General features: G+C 36.2%; 2 protein-coding genes across 5 annotated transcripts; one reads left to right on the forward strand and one right to left on the reverse strand.

Moving 5' to 3' along the window:
* Positions 1–1,227: 1,227 nt before the first annotated feature.
* LOC104243510 (uncharacterized) lies at positions 1,228–11,946 on the forward strand. 4 transcript variants are annotated; one of them, XM_009798705.2, is made up of 8 exons: positions 1,228–1,480; positions 2,024–3,321; positions 4,263–5,514; positions 7,242–7,521; positions 8,215–8,322; positions 8,404–8,682; positions 9,793–9,936; positions 11,409–11,946. In XM_009798705.2, exons 2-8 carry the CDS (start codon positions 2,088–2,090, stop codon positions 11,595–11,597), a joined length of 3,486 nt encoding a protein of 1,161 aa, XP_009797007.1. In that variant the 5' UTR covers positions 1,228–1,480; positions 2,024–2,087; the 3' UTR covers positions 11,598–11,946. The 4 variants fall into 4 exon arrangements, with proteins under 4 accessions (XP_009797007.1, XP_009797008.1, XP_009797009.1 ...); XM_009798706.2 differs by having other exon boundaries at positions 1,228–1,408; XM_009798707.2 differs by lacking the exon at positions 1,228–1,480 and adding an exon at positions 1,588–1,924.
* Positions 11,947–12,083: 137 nt separating this feature from the next.
* Positions 12,084–13,827, reverse strand: LOC104243511 (mitochondrial import inner membrane translocase subunit TIM14-3-like). Its single transcript, XM_009798711.2, has 3 exons — positions 13,570–13,827; positions 12,848–13,017; positions 12,084–12,435 (listed from the first exon to the last, which is right to left on the reverse strand). Exons 1-3 carry the CDS (start codon positions 13,570–13,572, stop codon positions 12,279–12,281), a joined length of 330 nt encoding a protein of 109 aa, XP_009797013.1. The 5' UTR covers positions 13,573–13,827; the 3' UTR covers positions 12,084–12,278.
* Positions 13,828–14,991: the final 1,164 nt, after the last annotated feature.

A 14,991-nucleotide genomic window follows, 5' to 3' on the forward strand; every position in this document is an offset into this window, starting at 1 on the left:
TCTACTGCAGCTTAGATCATTACAGACAATACAAGTCATCAAACTAATTAAGGCACTAAAGGCACATGTTAAGTTCATTCAGCGTATGAGACAAAATATGTGGCTGACCTAGTATTCCATCAAATATCATAGTTTATCCTTCAAAGCAGAAGGTTACTTGTGTGAAACTTAAATACCTTCCGGGGAACATCTCGAATTTGGATTCCAAATTGTTAGTTAGTGTGTTTATATATAATCTACGCGAACTAATGAACGGTTGGTGTGGAGGGTTGTTGAGTTCCGACATCCATTGTAGGTTGGAAATTTTTATTCTTTATATGGTCTTGGGCAATCTTCAGCTCATGAACTAACTTTTGGAGTTGAGTAAGACCCAATGTATATTTCTTTAATATGATATAAGAGTTAGACCCATTCTAATTAATTGTTTATCATATGTTTGATCCTCATCTTATGTTGTCCATGCTCGAGATGTCTAGTCCTTGGTGTGCGGGGGAGGGGGAGTGTTGGACTTTTTATATAATCTTGGATAATTATCATCTCATGAGCTAACTTTTAAAATTGAATTAGGTCCAATATTTTTTTTTTTGTCAAGGGTCGATAAGGTCGAGGTTCTATCGGGTGTTTTAAAACTTTTCTTTCTGTTTGCTAAGTAAAAGAAGGATTAGGTATAGAGTAAGAATGTCGACATGTTTAATTTTGTATGATTTTAAAACACTTCATTACTTAGAGCTCGTTTGGACATAAGAAAATTTTTCCTATTTTTCATTTTTTTTTTTACTTTTTTCCAAAATCAACGTTTGTTCATAAAATTTTCAATTTTTACTTGAAGATGCATTTTGGAAATTTTCGAAAATTTTAAAAACTCCAAAAACCTGTTTTTTAAAATTTTCACTCAAATCACTCACAAAACTTCAAAAACAACCCAAAATTATGTTCATGTCCAAACACAACTCAAAATTTCAAATACCAATTTAACTTTAAAAATTTGGAATTTTACAATTTTTATGTCCAAACGCTCACTTAATCATTTTGGAGCGAAATTATTCATACTTAAAAGTTGCAGTGTAAAATAAGATAAAATTATCGTTTTTAATAAAAAGTATTTTAAGAAAATATTACTGTAGTATGTAGTAGTAAGAAATTATTAGTTATATTTTATAGTAGTAACAATACCATTAAAAATATAATGCTTAATTCGACAACCATGTCCCCAGGCCAGACCTGAAATATTTTCTTAGCCAAGCCAAAAGATCACTTCGCATTGGAGAACACCCAAGAACAACAGGAAACAAATAAAATACTCAAAGGAAAAAAGATAAAAGAAAAAAGGAAAATTCAAAATCAAAATGCTCCCATTTTGTTGTAACGTAAATGGAAGCATCCATATCCAGCTTTGTCTCAGCTGAAGGTGATGTTTGTTGACGATGTTATCAATTGAGATATCTTTTGTTTACCAGCAAATATATCGTACCTTCGATCCGTGAGTTTCCCTTTTCACTATTTTTCATTCTTTCCGTTTTCAGGTTCTTTCCATTTTTAACCCTTTTCAATTTTTGGTTTCCTTATTCTACTCTTTACCCTTTTTTTATTTACTTTTCTTAATCAGTAAAAGTAGAAACTTTTTGAACTCTTTAATCATTAAAGTTGAGATCTTTGAATTGGGTGTGTGGAAAATCTAGCTAGGGTTTTTAAGGTGTTTGGTTTTCATTCAGCTTTTACTCTTATAGTTGTTTCTGTTACTACAGCTTAGGTTCAGCTTTCTGTTTCAGTATTTTGGTCTCTTGAAATTTATTGCTTTCTTGTGATTATGCAATCTTCTGTTATCTGGAGCCAAACAGCAAATAGCACAATATGGGTAATCTGTATTTTTCAGTCAATCAACACCTAAGTTGGACCACATTTGACATTGTATTTTCTTAACTCTGTATGTGTTATCAAGTTTTATATAGTGTTTAAAGCTGACTTGTTGTGCACTTCTTGTAATAGGCTTTGTATTATTATTTGCCTTTTTTTTTTTTTCCAGGTTGGGTTGAATATTGTTTGTAGCAGTTGAATATTTGAAGATTTTTGAGTTCTCTGTTGTATCGATGGCTGACTCGACATCTTTAGATGCGATATTGGAATTTCTGCGAAAGAATAAATTTACAAGGGCCGAGGCTGCATTGCGTGGTGAGCTGAATAAATGTTCTGATCTGAATGGTGTGGTTCAGAAGCTTACGCTAGAGGATAAAAAGCTGAGCAGATCATTAGAAGAAGCAAATGGAGGAAAAGTGACTTTGGAGATTCTTGGTATGACCTGTCGAAATGGTGGGAAGGTTTTCAAGGAGACAAGTTCGAGGAGCAATGGCGAAATTCCAAAAGAGCTTATTGTTAAGGAGATAGAGTGTGGGATTGGGAGAAATGGCACAGAATGCAACTTGAAAAATGTTGCTTATGTTGGCAAGAAGGAGGAACATAATGAATCTGTTGGGACAAACAACAAAACCTTGAGTGTTTGCAACAATGTCGAGGATAGTGCGATTGATATGTACTCGTGGAACTACAATCCCAATGGTTCTCTTGTGTCTTATCAGAACAATGGTCGCACGAGTGCTACCAAGGACTTTTCAGGTTTGGTGCATAGTGGGAAGTTGCGGTTAAATTCGTCTGAGGTCTTTGATAGTGGTAAGGCTAATGAAAATTCTGGAGAAGATGTCAGTTTTTCAGGTGAAAGGAGAACGTCATGGCCTGGAAATACCAGCAAAGACAATGTGCAGCCAGAGAATGAAAGGAGTCAAAATAGTGAACTCAAAGAGGGTAATCACCAGATTAAACTAAATGGGGCATCCAACAATGTAATTATTAGTAACCCTAGGTCAAAAAGTCCTGAATCGACTAACTCTTCATCCGAGCCTTGGAAAGATTGCTCTACCAAAACTGCTATTCCATTCTCCAAAGTAGATGTTTCGACAAGTTATGATCAAAACTTTGGTTCTGGTGGTAACAAAGTAGGTAAAAGCATAACAGAAGGTAACGGCGTTAGGAGTACAATTAAAGAGCAAGTGGATGAGGTGGGAAGAGCTTTGTATCTGGGGAAGATACCAGGACGCGAACCAAAAGATTTCAGCAGCTTAGGCTTTTCGCTTATATCTGAGAGTCAGAAAGAAGAACTACCCAGGTTGCCACCTGTTAGAATCAAGTCAGAAGAGAAGTCCTTCAATATTCATTGGGAGGAAAAGTTTGAACGAGATGGACCTGGCTCAAAGATTACAGATGGTGACAATACATATGTTATAGGTTCATTTCTAGATGTTCCTATTGGACAAGAACTTAGCAATTCAGGTTTGCTCTCTAATGACTAGTTTTATCTTGTACTCTTAGACAAAAAGTTAGTTCATTCTTTGAAGACATACAAAAATTAATAAATGGCTCTGAACTTCTCGAAGGGAAATTTTGTGATCTCACAAATTGAATGAGATGATACATGATGAGGCCCTGAAAGTGCTGTTTGGGTTAGGAAAGAAGATGCCACTTAGAGGGAATACAATATGCTTCCAAGTCATTAACCTTTTGAATTTTTGTTTAGTACCGACAACCTCTGTATTCTATGACTGCAGATCAGATGGAGGAGTATTAAACGAGTTACCTAAGTTGCTTAATCATTATCGTATTGTAGTATTGTATCCTACGATTGGTGCTAGGGAGGGTTTTTGTCTATTAGCTTATCCTGTCCTATAATGATATGTGGTAGATGGAACATCCTAAATCTTGTTTGTGATGGTCGTCCCCAAATAAAGAAAATCGAAAGGGAGCTCTTGATTATAAGTTACTCATAGACTTTTGGGACGAAACAAACTTGGTTATCCATTCTTTCTCAATTTTGGGTTCTGAGGTACAACAACAACAACAACAATCCAGTAAAATTTCAGAAGTGGGGTTTGGGGAGGGTAGAGTGTACGCAGACCTTACCCCTATCCCAGAGGGGTAGAGAGGCTGTTTCCGAAAGACCCTCGGCTCAAGAAGACGAAAATAAACGATAGATCAGTGACAACAACACAGAAAAATAATATCAGCATCGTAAGAGACAGAAAATATATCGAAAAGCAATAACAATAACCAGTAATAATGCCATAGAAGATAGATGGATTCTGAGGTAGTTTTCTAAATTGTTTTGACCTGATGATATTGTCTACTTATCCTTGTGTTATGTTTTTTATCTTCTCTATGTGAATCTGATTGATGTCTTTGTGGATTAATCATATCATTGTTCAACTAATCATCAGGTGGAAAAAGGATCGGCGGAGGCAGTTGGTTGTCTGTAAGTCAAGGCATTACTGAGGACACTTCTGAGCTTGTTTCTGGTTTCGCAACTATTGGTGATGGATTGAGTGAATGTGTTGACTTCCCCAATGAATATTGGGATTCCGATGAATATGATGATGATGACGATGTTGGCTATACAAGGCAGCCTATTGAAGATGAGTCCTGGTTTTTATCTCATGAAATTGATTACCCTAGTGATAACGAGAAGGGAACAGGGCACGGTAGTGTTCCAGATCCTCAAATAGGGCAAAACAGAGACGATGATGAGCAATCTTTTGCAGAGGAAGATTCCTACTTATCAGTTGAGAGATATTCTCAATCAAAGAATGTTGGTCCTGTTGGGCCTTCAGATGAAGAAATGAATTTGATGTGCACAGAGCCTGTTTGGCAGGGACTTGTCGCTCAAACAGATAAACTTGTCATGTTAAGGAATGATAGAGCCTCGAACAAGGGTGAAAAGCCCCGATTGCATGATATTTGCATGGACGGTGATCAGCATGGTTCAGTTAGATCAATTGGTGTAGGTATCAGCAGCGATACTGTTGACATTGGTAGTGAGGTGCGTGACAGTTTGGTTGGAGGGAGTAGTGAGGGGGATATAGAGTATTTCCATGATCATGATGCCAGTATTGGTGGGGCCAGACACATACCCCCTGATTCAGATAAGCCTTATTCTGAGATAAGAAACAGAGATGAGAAATCAGCTGAGCAGAGATTTTACAAAGACACTGTTATTGATGAAGGAGGATTGGTACAAACAAATCACTTACATGGGGGATTCTCATTTCCCTCTCCCAGAGATGGGCAGTTGATTCAGACAAGCTCGGGTAAATCTTTATGGTCAAGCAAGGGCAATACCATTATACCTGATGAAGCTCGTGACAGTCTGATGGCAAATGATGACATGTTTGGCTCTTTGAGGTGCAAAAGCAACGAGTCCTCGCCTATTAAGAGCTCAAGAGATGAAAGCAACCAAATTGCTGCAGGATCAGTAAATTCTAGCCCTTCATCTCTTTCAAATTATGGTTATGTAGAACGGGAGCATTTGAAGAAAGAAGAGGGCACACAAATTGCCAGTGCAAGAGAGGAAGATTTGGAAGCATCATTGGAGGATGAGGAAGCGGCTGCTGTTCAGGAGCAAGTAAAGCAGATCAAGGCGCAGGAAGAGGAATTTGAAACTTTTGAACTAAAGATTGTGCATAGGAAAAACAGGCATGTTCAATCTCCTTTTGCTTCTTTTGAATTAGAGGGGAAATAATCCCTGTTATTTGATTTTAATCAGTAGTTTGCCATTTTCAAGTCTTTAGGAAACTGCTTCATATATGCAATTACAATCTTCATCTTGGTACTGCTTATGTTGGGTTTCTAAGCACAACACCAGATCAAGAATAGGTTTAAACTGTGATAAGGGAGAGGCTGTCTACTGAACACATTAGAAACATGTACTCTATTAGAGATGTGAAGATGTAGTAAGTCAATGAAAAGCTCTTCCACAACTCTCTGGGCTATTATTGTTAACAAATCTTGAGCTCTATCTAGAGACGGAATTTTTGAGCCCTTAGTTTGCTTTGACAACATAGTAAGGTTAAGCAGCCATTGCTGAAGGTGGTGGAAACGAACTCACCCTAAGAGTAGATGCTGGCATGAGATTGTGATCTAAGATTGGTCCTCTTTTTTGGGATAGAGGGAGGCTGATCATTCTCGGTGAGGTCAGCCTATGACCCTGCACCATCACAATTATCCAAAAAGTGACATTTGCCTTTTTTGTTGTTGTAATTCTTGTTGAACCCCATTTATGCTGAAAAAGGCGCAAAGCGGATTTTGTATGTTTCAATTTAGATAAATAGTCAGTTTTCATTATACAAAGATCAGGATATCTAATTGTCTTATATTCTTTTGGATACGAAGGGATATATCAGATTTGTGAGCTTATGTTCTGGTTATGTTAGAATGCTAGGAGATACTTACCTGATTAGACTGTATCTCATGCTTAACAAAAACAGGCTTGCTTAATAAATAACTATACAAAGCCCTTTACGGTGCATGATAAGTTGTTGGATACTGAACATAATGTAATCTTGTATTACAAGCTAGACTCTTTTTTTTTTTTTTTTTTTTTTTTTTGTGGTTTTGCACCGGGTGTCCGAGTCTCTAAGAGCCCCGACTAATCCCGGGGGTGCACAGGCCCTCGGCAAGGAGTTTTCCGCAAGTGCACCACGGTTAATTCAGGTTTTACCCAGTCCGATGGCCCTCAGAAATTGTTTGCACCCAGTGGGTTTCGAACTTTACAAGCTAGACTCTTCATAGAGACGACATTCATACATTTTACCATAACTATGCTATGGTAAATTTATTGCTTGATCTGGTAATTAGCTCAAGGAGACTGGGTGATTCAGATCAATAGTAGTCGTCAAGCGAGCTGGAGAAATTTGTATGTTTGGCTTGAACTGTATTTACTTGAAGGAATTTCACTGCAATCCTTGAGGAAAGACAGAGAGGCTTTTAAACAATTCCGTGGGAACTGTGATCTTTAGCTCTGTAACTGAACCACTTCCATTTAGCTACTAAGAACTCCAGATTAATGTATTATAATTTTCTCATGCACCGAGTATTGATAGGCTAGTGACTTAAAGATAGTTCTGTCGATCTATATGATTGTAGCTAGTTGATCTTCTTTGACTTCAGCAAGACATGTTTTACCCTAGTAAATGTCTATATTTATTTCTGTATCACCTTTGCGAAATATACCTTGGCAAGTTTCTTCAGCCTAAGTAAGAAGCTTTCTTTCCATAGTTGTCTCTTCATGCATCCTATCATGTTCTGATTTTCCCTTACAAAAGGGAACATGTTTTGAATTTTCTTGACCTCAAATAGTTTTTATTTTTCAGGCTTTGAGGGGTTTCTTTTTGGTGGTTAATGAAGTTCTTTTTTTGACTCAGAACTGGATTTGAGGAGGACAAAAATTTCCAGGTTGTTTTAAATTCAGTTATAGCTGGACGATATCAGGTAACTGAGTATCTTGGATCTGCTGCATTCAGCAAAGCAGTTCAAGCACATGATCTTCATACAGGCATGGATGTCTGTGTAAAGATTATAAAGAACAACAAAGATTTTTTTGATCAGAGTCTTGATGAAATAAAGCTTCTCAAATTTGTCAACAAGCATGATCCTGCCGACAAGTACCACCTACTTCGGTTGTATGATTACTTCTATTATCGAGTAAGTGAAAATTTGTATCTTTACAGACTTTGTAAAAATCTCAATTTAGTTTTACATCGTCGAAATGACTTAGCAATGTAGAGAGATCTGCCAGTACAGTCAGCAAGATACATCTTGAGTGTGCACAGTTTTCTTCATCATTCTCCCACACTGTTCTTCTTGCTTGTATGGATGTTGAGGAAGGTAACCTTAAGTTCATAAGTTTCTCATCAGACTTAAAATGATGTTACCCAGCTCATCTTATTGACTTTCCCCTCTTATCTAAAACATCCAAGTCTTTGTAAAACTAGATAGTTCTGAACCTTGAGAATAAACTTCAACACTGTGTTATGTGTAAGCTCAACCCTGGCTGCTTGCTCAAGAGAGGTGAGCATGTCTAAACATCTACTTGATTTTGCGAGTTTTAATCAATAAGTTGATAAAGCCTTGACTAAGTGAAAAGGTTGTGCTTTGCACTTGATGCTAATTGATAGTTGTGGCTGACATCTTCGGCCAATCTTAACATGACAGTTTGAAAATATTATTTTCTGTAATCAAATACGAAGTGGGAAGAAATGTTGATGTGCACTTGGATGTGCCTCTTGAGTTTGTGCAATACTATCGTATACTTTAAATTTATGTATTATTCTTAATGTAAGCAGAAGAAACTTTTGGTCACGAAAATTTGACACTGATCTTTCTGTCTGTTTTCAGGAACATTTGTTAATTGTATGTGAACTACTGAAGGCCAATCTGTATGAGTTCCATAAATTTAATAGAGAATCTGGTGGAGAAGTCTACTTTACTATGCCAAGACTGCAGGTTTGTTGGATCAAAATATTTATTGCGATTTGATGCTAATGATATCTTCTGTGGTCAATTTCATATGAATTTATTGTGCAGTCAATCACTATTCAGTGTTTAGAGGCTCTTCAGTTCTTGCATGGCCTTGGGCTCATACATTGTGATTTGAAGCCTGAAAACATATTGGTGAAAAGCTACAGTAGATGTGAGGTGAAGGTAATTGATCTGGGTAGCAGTTGCTTCGAAACAGATCATCTTTGTTCTTATGTCCAGTCAAGATCCTACCGCGCACCAGAAGTTATTTTGGGGCTTCCTTATTATAAAAAGATAGACGTCTGGTCCCTTGGCTGCATCTTGGCAGAACTTTGCACGGGCAATGTAAGTTTTTTTGTTATGCATTTTATATATTGATTGTTATCTCTATATATTTATTGTCAGTATGAATTTATTGTGGATTTTATTGTCCATTATGCCATGCATTGTGGTAGTTCTTGAAGTGCTTATTCACTTTTTCATTTTGATCCCTTCCCCTTTCTTCTGGATTTATGAATTTGGTAAATCCAAATTAATGCAACACATAATTATTTCATGAAGTTAGCCCTAGAGCTTTGGACTAGTGGTAAGAGTGTAGCGTGTGATATATGGGTTAGGCGCACGCCAAGGATTCGGACCTTTCTGCGAATGAAAGCCTGATATTTATCTGGGTACAAGAGCGGACCCCTTATTTACCGAGTTTTGAACCATGCGCCGCTGGCCCTCAGTGATTTCTCAGTTATTAAAGAAATTATGTCTTGGAGTTGCTATTGGCTCCAAACCTTTTGGAAGCCCCCTAGTAACTGCCGGCATGTAATCCTAATATGAAATAAGTTTGTTTGGAGGGCAGTGAGAGACCATTCTTCGATCTTGCTACTTAATCCTATCTTATGTTAGAATCACAAGAAACCAATATCCAACTTGCAGAAGAATGTTTCTCCGGACGAGTAAATCATGTATATTTTATTTTATTAGCTTTTGGCTTTGATACTGCTTTTGCACTGAGAATCTTCAGAAGGACTAACGACCTTGTGGATAAAGCAAAATTCTGACAGTGGCATGCCTAATGTAATTAGATGGAGTTAAGTAATGCGTTAGGGAACTTTATATTTCATTCAAGTATCATTTTTTCCCTTTGTTAGACAACAAATGTTTTTGCCAATTAAAACTCTTGCATTAACAGGCATAAATAGTAATACTGTAGTTGTACTCTTGATACTTCTCTCTGAGCTGATTCTTTCTCGAGCAACTAATAGCCAGTTGGTGAATTTACCTAATTGGAAAGGAAAACCCCGTTGGCAAAGTAAAATTCAAGCTAATGAGAAATGATTTAAGTTATAGCTCTTACTCTCTTCACGAATAAGTGAATAGAAATAAAGTTTTTGAATATTCAAGTTTGCTTAAAATGAAGTCTTCTGCTAGTGGGATTTTATAGGTCTTTGTCCATGTTTGCAGGTCCTTTTTCAGAATGACTCTCCCGCCGCGCTGCTTGCTAGGGTAATTGGTATCATCAGTCCGATTGATCAAGAGATGCTCGTCAAAGGACGAGATACTTACAAATATTTCACCAAAAATCACATGCTATATGAACGAAATCAGGTAAAGTGTAAGGCCTTTCCACTCTTTATTTCATTTTCTTTTTCCCCTCCTTTTCGTGGGTTGATCACCTATTTTCCCATGTCTTGTTATAAGTTTTAAACAGGAGGGTAAGGCTGTTGACACGGGTCACGGGTTCGAGCCGTGGAAACAGCCTCTTGCAGAAATGCAGGGTAAGACTGCGTACGATAGACCCTTGTGGTCCGGCCTTCCCCGGACCCCGCGCATAGCGGGAGCTTAGTGCCCGGGCTTCCCTTATTTTGTTATAAGTTGTAACTTAAGTATATTAAAATAATAAATAGAATATTCCTTTCTACAAAATCTACTGTTACTTTTATGATTGTTATTTTAATATAACACATATTAAGTATATATTTAGAGGTTGTTGGTATGATGGATAAGCAAAAATAATCATGGGATAAAAATTTAGTGTCGTAGGATAAGTTTATCCCAAGCTTAAAAATAGTTTCGGGATAACTTGTACCTGCCAGATGATGGAATAGTTATCCCAGAATAAGTTATCCTAGGATAAAGCAGTAAAATTGATAATTCCAGGACTAATACAATATACCAAATAGTCAATAAGAAATAATATCAAAATAACTAATCCCAACATAACTGATCTTAGTATAACTAATCCCAGCATAACTTATATTCAAACCAAACGACCCCTTAAGTTATAATTTCTCAGTGGGCGGAGCCAAAAATTCATACAAGAGGTTTTGAAAAGAAAACTAAAGTACCATATCTAGGATTTGAACTTGTGACATAAAATAATTTTTAAATCCCTTCACCACTATATCATAATATCTTTCTTATTCGCTCATCATTTTCACTATTCAACATCATTAAATTATATGCTTGATGATTTTTTTTTTTAATTTTGAAAATGAGATTATTAGATAGGTTCTTTTTTCAAAATATATATTCTTAGAAAAGAGAAAAATATCATGATATAAAAGAAAAAAAAAAAGAAAAATAGAGATAAACGGTGATAATATAAAAGGTAAATAAGGCATTTAAAAAAGTTAATTGAGAAATGAGAGGAGAATGTCTATTGTTCAAAGTTGAGGGGGAAGTTTTACTTTTAAAGCTAAGTAGGAGGTATAAATATTTTTCACCCATTGGTTTTGATAGTTCTTTATCTACTAAATATTTCCTTGAGTTGAACTTCGACTATGATTTATAATTTGCTGAAAAATTAGTAAACATCGTTGCTGGAGACCCTTCAGATCCTTTGTAGTCTATGAGTTGGTTAATTAAGGATGTAACTTTAGCCAAAAATAAAATAAAATTTAATATAATACACATGTCAAAAGATTAGGATTTAATATGGGTAAAAACTTACCCGCACCTATTTTAGAGAGTTCCACTTCTTTGCCTCCCCTCAGTACACTGCTTCAAGCACGGATGTTGCTCTGCTTCTGTCTGCTGCTCACTTGTATACTGACCATTCCACTTTTTTCTATTTATAGGAAACAAACAGATTGGAATACTTAATACCCAAAAAGACATCCTTGAGGTATCGATTACCGATGGGAGATCAAGGTTTTATTGATTTTGTGGCTCATCTTTTAGAAGTTAACCCAAAGAAGCGACCTTCTGCTTTAGAGGCTCTAAAACACCCATGGCTATCATATCCGTACGAGCCAATATCGTCATGAATTATTTTCTCTGGCAACTAAAGTTTTTCTATTGCTTCGATTTGGATTCTCCACTGATGACATATGAAGAAAATCCTCCAAGTTGGGTTCCTCCAGGTTGGGTTGTATTTCTATTTAACGCAATTGAGCGTTTTGTAACATTAGGATTTTTTGTTTCTTGCTTTTGTCTTTGTTTCGTCGAAGGAAATGGGTTCTGTTTGTACATGATGTCTGCTCATTCTTTTTACGTATTTAGTGTAGCTTGTGAAATAGCCGCTTCTCCAATTTTTTTTGGAGTTTGCTCGGTTGCTGCAATGTACCATGAACAGACTTATTTCGCGAAAATATAATGCAAAATGCTGCTTATTGATATCTTGTTCTGAGGTTTTACTCCGGTTTGTATGGACTGTAAGTATAGTTCTCACTTCTCTGAAAAAGTTAGACTACTGGTATATATAGTTCAAGAGAGGTGTTCATATATTCCGTGCAGATCCCTGGTTCAAAATGGGAAAGGAAACAGGGTAGTACAACTCTTTATTGCAAAGAAGTTCCCTAAATTACATTCAAAAAAATTACTTTTGGTAAATTATAATAGTAATACATTTACTGATACAAATTCACCTCTTTCTCAAATCAACACGCATACTGACAATGAAGCTGTTAAGGGGAAAAAAAAAATGAAGGTGTAAATAAAATGGTGAATTAGAAAGCGGAATTAGCTCCCTTAGTTTTCCCTAACAAGATGTCCTTAGCTTCATTGATTTTGGAAGCAATATAATGGCTACCACCGGCATCTGGATGATTTGCTACCATTACTCTCCTGTGAGCCTCCTTTATCTTCTCCAGGACAGCACTTTCTCTGCAATGAAAAGAAAGAAGCAAATTAATCTAATTCAACCAATAAATGTGGTCAAGTTTGATTCGCAAGCTCAAACAAAAAGTATGCCAGGCGCAACAATCTGCCTATTGATGAGCAAATTGACCATCAATTCTACAAACCTGACCCCCTAAGGCCTAAAGGAGTAAGGACTATGCATAATATACAGTCTGAAAGTGATAACCTAGCTCCTAACATAACCAGAAAGAAGTTAGCAATCTAAAAGGGACATTTGTTCCGTCAGATTTATAGCTAAGCTATTGTTCTTCTTGCGAGTTTACGAGTTTCAGGTTCCGCATAATGTGCAATCTAAGTCCTGCCTGATACCCCAAGAATAGAGCAAAAAATACACACACTTTGGCATGACAAAACAGAACACCAGATTTATATATACCTGACTCCAAGAATTAATGCTGCTTCCCTTCTTGTCATAACTTGTTCAAACCCACCGTGGTAAAACCTCCGAACTCGAGGTGCGGCTTTGAATGTTTGCCATGCTCTTATCAAGTACCTAGCTCCCAAAGCAGCAGCTCCAACCGTTGTTCCCACAACTATCGGAGATGCCTGAAAACAGAAACCATGAAAACAAAGCAGAAACGCATTCATGAAAAACCAAGAGTAGAGTAATTTTATGGACACATTATTTTCTACAAGAATATGTTTAACAAGAATAAGACGCAAAATATCCAGATCCTTCTGTTTTTTTTTTAATTTTTTTTTTAAACAGAGATCTCTAGCGCTTAAACAGGTGTATGTATGCTAGCTCAAGAACATCCCTTTTAACTTTTAATCAACAAAATTGAGTTGGAAAACATAATATGTTTTGAGGTTCAATTATGCAATTAAAACTATATGCAAGAGAAAGAAAAGCAGATATAATAACGAAGAAAAAAAAAATAATTGCATACAAAAAGACTTGGCACGAAATTTCTTAACCTAAAAATATGAAAAGCAGTTACTTTATCATGCCAAAAAAAAAAAAAAAAACGTGAATTCTGAAAACATAACGAGGATATAAAAGGGCAAAGGGTGTATAAACCTAGCCGGCAAAGAACAAAATGCTCCTATATCAAACGAAACAAATTCTTAAGCAAAGTAAAATAAATAGAGGATTACCATGAGAAAACGAGCAAAACTTCACCAATACCAATGGTCAGTTCAAAGATTTAAAGATTTCCTATCGGTCTGGGATATATGGGAACGTAAGCTTAGAGTCTGAACTCGGATTTACAATCAATTGCTAATAAATTTGATGGTGTCGATGTTAGAACCACGGACTTTATATAGGTTACGTTAGAAAGTTGGCTTGGGCATTAAGAAATTGGTAACCCACTAAGATGGCGGTTCTTTCTTCTAGTTCCAGAGGATTCCAGTGTCCGGTTCACCCAATTTTAACCGGTCCAATATGTAAATTCTATGAGAAAAGGAAAAAGTTTTATTAGCTAAACGGGCCTATTAGAAAAAAAATTGAAAAGTTTTCCTAAAGATAAAATGACAAAAAGATCCCTTAGGTTTGGAGTAGGTTTAGATTAGTCCTTATAACATTCTCTGAACAGTTTTTGGTCATCTAAATTTGTCAAAATGAGCACCTTTAGTCTCTATCAATTATTTAACAAACTCTAGTTGTATTATATTTAGCGGGAACTGTGATAAAATTTTTAATGAGAACTCATAAACATTTTATAAAGAACATAAATTTGATCAACAATCAAAGATATTTAAAACATGTCATATGACAACTAAAATTTCTAAACTGAAAATTCATAAAGTTAGAGGAATAATTTTAAAAAATTATGTACGTAGATGTGTTAATTTAGGTATTATGCACTATGGTCCTTGATCCATCAGCTGAGCAATCCAGTCATCCACCATAGTTACAAGGAGCAAAATTTAGTGGCGGATCAGCTAACACATCAAGGTACAACAAAGACCGTTGGTAGTGGTGTTTTACCTTTTTGGAACCCTTCATCAATTGTTTTGGACCTCCTTGAAGCAGACTTCTGGGGAGAAGCAACTACGTCATCATATTGATCCGCAAGAATCTACTTGACACTTGCTCATGACTCGTAGAACCTACCTAGAACTCTGATACTAACTTGTCACAACTCAAAATTCCACCTAGTCGTGATAGCGCCTAACTCCAACATGCTAGGTAAGTCAAACAATAAAAAACACAACTCAAATGAAAGATCATGAATAAACAATAAATAAGATGGAAAATATCAATACAACTACCCTAAGGATTGATAGTACAAGTCATGAGGCACTAAGATTTAGATTTACAACACTGTTACGAAGAAAATATAATATATTTTTGAATATACATAAATAGAAGTACAATCCTAATCTACCATGATTATGTGGTAGTTTATATCTGGAACGCTGGTGCATCTTCAATGCTAGCCTTCGTCATCCACACCAGCTCAACTCCAAGATCTGCAGGCAAGGTGCAAAAGTATCAGTACAATCGGCCCCAGATACTTAGTAAATATCAAGACTAGCCTTGGTGAAGTAGCGATGAAGTTTTAAAATCATAAA

Source organism: Nicotiana sylvestris, chromosome 6, assembly GCF_000393655.2.
Source record: "Nicotiana sylvestris chromosome 6, ASM39365v2, whole genome shotgun sequence".
In the NCBI taxonomy this organism is placed as follows: domain Eukaryota; kingdom Viridiplantae; phylum Streptophyta; class Magnoliopsida; order Solanales; family Solanaceae; genus Nicotiana; species Nicotiana sylvestris.

Bases quoted from the DNA above. Each gene is read 5' to 3' on its own strand.
- LOC104243510 (XM_009798705.2), top strand. From the start codon at position 2,088: ATGGCTGACTCGACATCTTTAGATGCGATATTGGAATTTCTGCGAAAG. The intron at 3,322-4,262 runs GTTTGCTCTCTA...ACTAATCATCAG, and splicing joins ACAAGAACTTAGCAATTCAG to GTGGAAAAAGGATCGGCGGA. The intron at 7,522-8,214 runs GTAAGTGAAAAT...GTCTGTTTTCAG, and splicing joins ATGATTACTTCTATTATCGA to GAACATTTGTTAATTGTATG.
- LOC104243511 (XM_009798711.2), bottom strand. The intron at 12,436-12,847 runs GTATATATAAAT...TTTTCATTGCAG, and splicing joins GCATTAATTCTTGGAGTCAG to AGAAAGTGCTGTCCTGGAGA.